This window comes from Mustela nigripes, chromosome 13 (assembly GCF_022355385.1).
Source record: "Mustela nigripes isolate SB6536 chromosome 13, MUSNIG.SB6536, whole genome shotgun sequence".
In the NCBI taxonomy this organism is placed as follows: domain Eukaryota; kingdom Metazoa; phylum Chordata; class Mammalia; order Carnivora; family Mustelidae; genus Mustela; species Mustela nigripes.
In genome coordinates this window covers 49419488-49428141 of record NC_081569.1, presented here as the reverse complement: position 1 = coordinate 49428141, position 8654 = coordinate 49419488, and the positions used below count along the sequence as shown (strand labels likewise).

At 43.9% G+C, this 8654-nt stretch overlaps 1 protein-coding gene across 1 annotated transcript; it reads left to right on the top strand.

The window, feature by feature from the left end:
- Nucleotides 1-4863: 4863 nt before the first annotated feature.
- LOC131998596 (ribonuclease pancreatic-like) lies at nucleotides 4864-6521 on the top strand. Its single transcript, XM_059371086.1, has 2 exons — nucleotides 4864-4948; nucleotides 5831-6521. Exon 2 carries the CDS (start codon nucleotides 5856-5858, stop codon nucleotides 6309-6311), a length of 456 nt encoding a protein of 151 aa, XP_059227069.1. The 5' UTR covers nucleotides 4864-4948; nucleotides 5831-5855; the 3' UTR covers nucleotides 6312-6521.
- The last annotated feature ends 2133 nt before the right edge of the window (nucleotides 6522-8654 follow it).

Below are 8654 nucleotides of genomic sequence, written 5' to 3'. Positions count from 1 at the left end.
CACCTAAGCTGTAAGGTGCAAGTGCCTTCTGACAGTTACCCCACAGTAAATCTTAGTGTGCCTACTGTGATGTCCAATCCCAGATCTGCCTGTGTTTTCCTGATACACCCATTCCATTTTCACTGCTCTCTGATTCTCTATAAAGATAGAAGCTATAGCATCTGAGTGGCTCAGTCAGTTACGTGTCTGCCTTTGGGTCAGTTCATGGTCCCAGGGTACTGGGGTCAAGCCCCTCATCTTGGGCTCCCTGCTTAGCAGTAAGCCTGCTTCTCCCTTGCCCTCTGATGCTCCTCCTGCTTATGCTCTTCTATCTGTCCAATAAATCAATAAGATGATTTAAAAAAAAATAAAAAGAATTTTGAAACTTTTCTGTTTATCCTTCCCTCCCAATCAGAAACTTCAATTACTGTGGACTCTGAAAAACAATCTGAGGGGTATGAAGTGGTGGGGGGGTGGGAGGTTGGGGTACCAGGTGGTGGGTATTATAGAGGGCATGGATTGCATGGAGCACTGGGTGTGGTGCAAAAATAATGAATACTGTTATGCTGAAAATAAATAAAAAATAAATTTAAAAAAAAAGTCTCATTCAGTGCACCTGGGTGGCTCAGTTGGTTAAGCGACTGCCTTCGGCTCAGGTCATGATCCTGGAGTCCTGGGATTGAGTCCCACATCGGGCTCCCTGCTCAGCAGGAAGTCTGCTTCTCCATGCTCTCTCTCTCTTTTTGTCTCTCTCTACCTCTTAAATAAATAAATAAAATATTAAAAATAAATAAATAAATTTTAAAAAAAATAAACTTCAATTACTGTCACCTCTACTTACCTCCCCTACTAGATCAGAATTAAAAGTGAGGGGCCGCCTGGGTGGCTCAGTGGGTTAAGCCACTGCCTTCGGCTCAGGTCATGATCTCAGGTCCTGGGATTGAGCCCCACATCGAGCTCTCTGCTCTGCGGGGAGCCTGCTTCCTCCTCTCTGCCGGCCTCTCTGTCCTCTCTGCCTACTTGTGATCTCTGTCTGTCAAATAAATAAATAAAATCTCTAAAAAAAAAAAATTAAAAGTGAACTTTTAATTTTGACTCTTGAAGAAACAATATCAGTAGTGGTAATAATAATAACATTAAAATTCTTTTAGGGCTTACAGTGTTCTTTGAATAGGGTGACCCTATAATTTGCTGTCTGGTTGGGACACTTTTGAGAGTGAAGAGGGACATTATTATATATTAGCCAAGAAATGAGCATAAATAGGGATGGTCCTCAGCAAGCAGGGGCACTTAGATGGTTTCATAGCTATGAACCAGTTTCACATGATAGAGAGCAAAAGGAGCTCTCCGTGGTCTCTCTGTAAGGGCACTAATCCCATTCCCAAGTGCTCCACCTTCATGACATAATCACCTCTCAAAGGCCCCACTTCTAGTTACCATCCCATTGAGACTTAGGTTTTAATATACAAATTTGTGGTGGGGGTGGGAAACAAACATTCAGTCCATAGCATCTTAGAATAAGGTACTTAAATTATTCCTAACTTACAGATAAGGAAACAAATACAGAAGTTGATATATTATTGATCTTTAAAATCATAATGCAGGACTTTTGGGTACACATCTGCACTCAACCAGAAAAATGCAGTTGGAGTTTCAGGAATAATTAAAAAGGTGAACTGATTCCAGACCACTGTCCAAACAGACTCCAATTGCTGTGCACTTAAATTCTCTTTTATTAGTGCTTTGCCAATCATCCATGTGTTTTATAGATGACAAACTGAGGTCCAGAGAGGTGATAACATTTTCCTGAACATAACATACCAGTCATGAGGCTGCAACTAATACATATGGTCTCCTCACTCTACAGGCTTTAGTCAAATTCTCAAGAGCAGTTTATGGAAATGAATATCACATCATATATGCCTAAAGAAATGACAACTGTGATGTATGTCAAACTACTTGAGAGAAATTTTGAGAGACTGATATCATATTTAATCTGTGTAATGAAGGTAAATACTGCAACTGTGATATAATGTATGGGAAATGAGGTTTCTCAGTAATGGCTCACAGACTCATTCTATACTGGATAGCTGTCCCCATGACCTAGAGGACAACAGAGATGATGCAGACATTCTCAGAACCATTTTTTAAAACAGAGGTTTGAGGCAAACAAGACTCAAGTCTCACTGCTTGGAGAAAATCCCACTGCTAGAAGGGACATTCTTCTGCTGCTTATATTCTTAGTCAACGTCACTGTTTCTCAGCTGCATCCTTTTCCTTGTCTGGTACCCACCTCCCCCTTTCCACCATCGTCACAGACAAGACAGTCTCCTATTCCTTTACCCATGTCAGCCCCATTCCTGGAGCTATGCTCTCTCTCTGTGCTGTATTTTCACTGTCTTCTCCCATACTGACTCTTTCCTCAAGATGTGCACCCCTTCATGTCACCTTCTCCCCAGCCATCCCCATCATGTTAGTGCACAAATTTGCTCCAGCTCGTCACTGTCAGCCTCCTCGTTAACTCCATTTCTTTCACTCTGACTTTTTCTTCAACCTATTGGAATAAGGGTTCTCTGAAAGTACTCCAGAAAATACTCCATGGATCTCCTGATTATCACATCTCATCATCTAATAAAATATTACCTACTTAAACAATTTTAAAAATTGTAAGTTATCTATATGTACATGTATATATATAAATATACACGTAGTGTGTTGGTATACTCTCTCTATATGCACATAGACAGAGAAAGAGTGTTAGTTTTTTTCTATCAGTCTTGTCTTTTAACTGTACCATTTAGTCCATTTATATAACATAATTATTCATTTTTATTTTCCTCAGTGAATACCTACTACCTTATTTTGCCTTTGCTATTAGTCTCATTTGTCTGGCATTTCTATTTCCTATCCTTTCTTCCCTTCTTTTGGATTAGTGGTGTAATTGTCTGTCATTCTGTGACAGCCATTAAAGCTGTACAAAGTAATTCTCTCATTCCAGGCACCTAAAAGGATCCTATTTCTCTGTCCCTTGTACTAAAATGTGACCATGAGGTTTTCTCCAGTCAATGAAGTGTGAATAGAAGTGACATATGTCCCTTCCAGCAGAAGCATTAAGAGCTGTCCTCTGTGGTGCTGTTTTTTTTTTTTGTTTGTTTTGTTTTGTTTTTTTTTAGGTTTTATTTATTTACTTAGATAGAGACAGAGAGAGAGAGTGGGTAAAAGGCAGAGAAGGAGGGAGAGAGAGAATCCCAAGCCGACTCCAAGCTCAGCCCAGAGCCCAACTCAGAGTTTGATCTTATGACCTGAGATCATGACCTGAGCCAAAATCAAGAGCAGGATGCTTAACCAGCTGAGCCATGGGGGCATCCCAGTACTATGTTCTTTCCTCTGCCTCTTTGATTAAGACAGTGTGTGTCAAGAGGAAGCCTGTGTCAGCCTGTTTTCCCAAGTGACAAGAGCAGGCAGAGCTCCTAGGCTGGACCAAGGTAGATATGTAGCAGGAATGAGAAAGAAACTTTAAACTACTGAAATTTTGAGATTGCTTGTTACTGCAGCACAACTAGACTCTCCTAACTGATCCACAGTCTACTTATTCTCTGCTAGTTTGGAATTCAAACCCTGTGTTTCCCTTCTTTTCTCTGCTTATCTTAGAATTCTCAAATGCATACTAAACATAGAAAAGTCTAATCAATACTTTTAGTCATCTCTTGAACACGGCAATTCACTTCACTTCCAAGTTATGTTCCTGACATATATTTTAATTTTATCTTCTTAACTCAACAAGAAATTATTGCTTTATATAGTCAAAAGATCTTTGACTTGTTCACATACTTATCACCATCTTTCTTTATTCCTTCCTGAATTCATATTTCTGATGAGTAGCCTTTCTTTTTAACCTCAAATCCATTCTTAGAAATTTTTTAGTGGAAGACTGCTTTAATGAAGTCATATAACTCCATTAGGTTTTGTTTTATATTATTGTTTTGTCAGCAAATGCCTTATTTTATTCATTTCTAAGTGCCAGAGTAAATAATTCTCTGTTGGTGTGTTGAGAAATCAAAGCCAGTGTATTGAATTAAGATTATGGTGTGCTAAAGAGGGGAAAAGTCATTCACATGGTCAGGTTACACCCTCAGCATTCCAGCTGCCACTTTCAGGAAGTGAAAAGCCCAGGGCACAGTTTCAGGACATGGATGCAGAAGCAAAGTCACAAGATTTGTCCCGTGCCTTGGTGACTGAGCCAGCCTGACATCCTTTGGGGGTTTCATTTAACTTTAGTTCCTCTCCTCCACTCTGACATTCTAGGAGTGGTTGCTGTGACCAAGAACTGTAACACATCCACCTTCCACACGCAGGAGTGCTGAAGTGGCCAACACTGGGTGAGGTCGCAGGTCTCCTCCTCTCCCAGCCCAGACCCCCCACACACACCCTAGGTCCATGCAGTCTTCCAGCTGCAGAAAGCAGAATGCCCCCTACACCAGAAGAGGTGCTGTTGGAATTCCAGTCATGCCAGGACTCCTGGGGAGACAGAGGACCTCCCTTTCTCTGGTGCTCTGGGGATCACGTATTTATGTGTCCTTTGCAAACCTGCAAGAGTTATTTGTTTGATGCAAATGGCCCCCTGAGATGACAAGGACTTTGCTGCAGTTCAGGCATCATTACCGTAGTGGCTTTCTTTGCTGCTCCTTGTGAGCCAGCAGACAGATGAGGTTCACATGGTACGGTTCCTATAAACAAGACTCACCCTTCTCAGCAGTCCTGAAAAAAGAGTGGTGTGGATGGTTCCCTACAATGTCCTTCCTTACAATGTCTTTGGTTCCCACTAAAGTGAAACCAAGATGCTCCTCCCACCTATCTTTCCTTGGAAGCCAAGCCCCTTTGTAATCTGTATAAGATTCCCTCCCCAGGGATCCCGGGATCACAGTGACTGGCCTTCAGCTCTGTCCTAGAGACCAAGCTAGAGATCCAGGTCAGTGGCTGAAGAGATGGTCTCAGGGACTCCTTCTTCTTCTGTGTTGGGTTAGAGGGACCAGGGTGGTTGAGGTTAGCACCTGAAAAAACTTGAGCTGGACCAATATTGGGATGGAGCATGTGGGATGCAGGGAAACAAAGGCACTGGGGGAGGGAAGCATTGCTCTTGGGAATACAATGGCATCCCTCTATGATGCTGGTGTTAGGAACTGGGCTGTTGCCCTTGTGTTGGAGAACAATAGGCCTCACTCTGTCCATCATGATCCTATAGGTCATGTGGTATTTCAGGGATACAGTTCAGCTCATGTTTTATTCAAAAGGATTTCCTGATAAGCACCTTGAGCACTGGGTATAAATGTACTCATTCTTCAAATGTATTTAATTTTTTTAATGTTTTTAAGATTTTATTTATTTATTTGACAGGGATAGATAGAAAGCACAAGCAGAGGGGGCAGCAGAGGGAGTGGGAGAAGCAGGGTCCCCAGTGACCAGGGAGCTGAGCTCGAGACAGGACTAGATCCTAGGAATTCAGATCACGACCTGAACTCAAGGCAGACACTTAACAGACTGAGCCATCCAGGTGCCCCCTCAAATAGATTTTAAATTTTAAAATCTCTAATATTCAGACATAGGACTGCAGGATTTTAGTTCACTGTCAAGTCACCAACCAGAGGGAAAGACCAGCTCTCTCCAGCTAGTAGGACTTAAATACTCTTCCACAAGAGTGTATGTGAGCATCTCAATCCTTGGAAAATTGCATAGGAGGAAGGGTACCTTTCCGGCTGACCCAAACAGAGACTGTGAACCAGGGAGGCCACAGGTAGGAGCTGGGGTTCTTGCTCAGGCAATGCTTTTTCTCTTCTCTCCCTTTCCTGGCTAGGCTCTTCCAGAGGAGTGAGACCACCATGGCTCAGGAGAGGTTCTTCATCCTGTTCCCACTACTGGTTCTGGTGCTGCTAGTGCTGGGCAGTGTCCAGCCTTCTCTGGCCAAGGAGTTGAGGGCCGAGAAGTTCCTGCGGCAGCACATAGACTCGAACACCTCCACCGTCAATGCCAGCTACTGCAACCAAATGATGAAGCACCGGAATATGACGGTTGGATTTTGCAAGCCAGTGAACACGTTTATCCACGAGCCTCTGCCAGATGTCCAGGTCATCTGCTTCCAGGGAAATGTAACCTGCAAGAACGGGAAGCCCAACTGCCACCAAAGCAGTTCCAAAATGCGCATCACCGACTGCCGCCTGAAGAAAGGCTCCAAATACCCCAAATGCGACTACGAGACCAAGCAGCAAGAGAAATTCATCATCGTGGCCTGTGAGTGTGTACAGTATGAGACAGTCCACTTTGATGGTTCTGTGTAGGTCTGCACCTGATGCCCCACCTCCCTGTTGTGGCAAATGCTTCTCCCCTCTCCCTTCCTGGATATGAAAGAACTCCAGCCAGGGCTCCTATCCCAAACACACATGTGTTACTACCCAGGACCTGCCCCTGTGTGGTTTGGGAGGTGAGGGGGTCCCTGTGTAAACCACTTCCTGGATTCTTTCAGTAAAACACAGTTGCAACCACCTGGATTTCTGAAACTGTCACCATCCTGATACTGTCGTGTGATTGCGTTCCTGCTTGGGTGAGAACTGTAAATCTGGGTAGATTTCATAGGCATCAAATAGAATCATTACTTGCCTTTGCTCCTGACTCTTGGTTCTCGGTGACCTGAGATCATTCCTTTTCTCAGAGATGCCTTGCTGTCAAATATGAAGCTGTTAAGTATGGGCCATTTGAGATGAAAGGGAGCTACAGTCTGGCACTGTCTTGCTGGGTGAGCTGATGGAGGGGGGGCTCAAATACCAAAATCTCTGGCACAGAAGGAAGGACAGGGTGACCTCAAGAAAATCCTGCTTAGTCCCTGGATGGGCAGGAGTAGGGGATGAAATTATGATCCTAAGTTTTCCTTTTCCTTTTATTGAGTGAGCTATTACCAGATCACATTGACCATCTCTTAGTTGGAAAGTCAGAACATTCCATTTAGGGGCTATAAGGGTCTGTAAGGATTATTAAATTAAATGAGAATAAGTAGATTTTGACTCATGTATCCACTTTAATGGATTGGGCCTGCCTAGAACGTTGCAGAAAAAAATTCTAATAAGCGATGAGGTTGAACGGTAGCCTCTGTGGAAGGCAGGATGGAGGTAAATGTGTGTGTTCCACTTGCTATCCCTGAGATAGTAATCCCCACTTTTACAGAGGAACAGCCTGAATCTCAGGAATGGGTAAGTGACTTGCTCACGGCTGCTGCTACTTAGTGACACAGCTGAGACTAGACCCCAGGTCTCCTGGCCTCCAGTCCTTGTTCTTTCTGCTACCAGAGTGGACTCAGGAAGAAAATCCTGCAGTCTACCTTTTCCTAAGTGTGGTGGGGAGAGCACCTGGGTGGCTCAGTCTGTTAAGGGATCTACTCTTGATTTCATGCATATCATGCTCTCATACCCTGGTATCAAGTCCCATATTGGGCTTTGTGCTCAGCTCAGAGCCTGCTTAGGGTCTTCCTCTCTCTCCTCCTCTGCCCCTCCCCTGCTTGCACATGTGCTCTCTCTCTCTCTCCTCCTCTTCCTCTGCCCCTCCCTTGCATGTGCTCTCTTGCGTTCACTCTCTCTCACTCTCTCTCAAATAAATAAGTAAATCTTTAAAAACAGAAAAGTAAGGTAGAAGTAATTATGGATATGGCATCAAGGAAGTAGGTATAGGCAGACCCAAGAAACAAGATCAGAAAGGATGGCATAGTAGGGTACATAGTTCCCTTGGTTCTATTGGACGTCCTGTTCTGGAAAGTTCACTGATCAAATCACTCAGGAGGAGGAAACTCATTTTCCCACAGGAAGCATAGCTTCACTTTTCCAGAATTCTACCTTCGTCTCTTGGGCTTTAAGGAATGGTGGGTGCACTCTATGGCAGCCTTGATATTTTATTTAAGTTCGATAGTGTGATGTCCAGAGCTTGTAGTTTTTGCAGCATCCATGCACTCTTGAAATTCCTTCAGCCAGCCTAGACACACAGAGATGTCAAACCATCAATTCTTTCCTCAATACTTTTTTCTTTTTCTTGTAAAGATTTTATTTATTTATTTGACAGAGAGAGAGAGCGCAGACAAGTAGGGAGAGCAACAGAGGGAGAGGGAGAAGCAGGCTCTCTGATGATCAGGGAGCTGAGGGGGGCCTCGATCCCAGGACCCTGGGATCATGACCTGAGACCTTTAATGTCTGCCTTTGGCTCAGGTCATGATCCCAGGGTTATAGATGGAGCTCCACCTTGGCCTCTCTGCTCAGCGGGGAACCTGCTTCTCCCTCTCCCTCTGCCTGCCTCTCCCCCTGCTTTGTGCTCTCTCACTCTGACAAATAAATAAATAAAATCTTAAAAAATAGGAAAAAAAAGGAGGGTTTCAGCTTCTGCTTTGTCCTCAGTCAGCCTTCTGCTCCCTCATCAAAGAGACAGAGTCAAGATGGCGGAGAATTAGCAGGCTGAGACTACTTCAGCTAGCTGGAGATCAGCTAGATAGCTTATCTAAAGATTGCAAACACCTGAAAATCCATCGGCAGATCGAAGAGAAGAAGAACAGCAATTCTGGAAACAGAAAAACAACCACTTTCTGAAAGGTAGGACCGGCGGAGAAGTGAATCCAAAGCGACGGGAAGATAGACCCTGGGGGGAGG

Excerpts from the sequence above, each read along its gene's own strand:
- LOC131998596 (XM_059371086.1), top strand. The coding sequence starts at position 5,856 with ATGGCTCAGGAGAGGTTCTTCATCCTGTTCCCACTACTGGTTCTGGTG.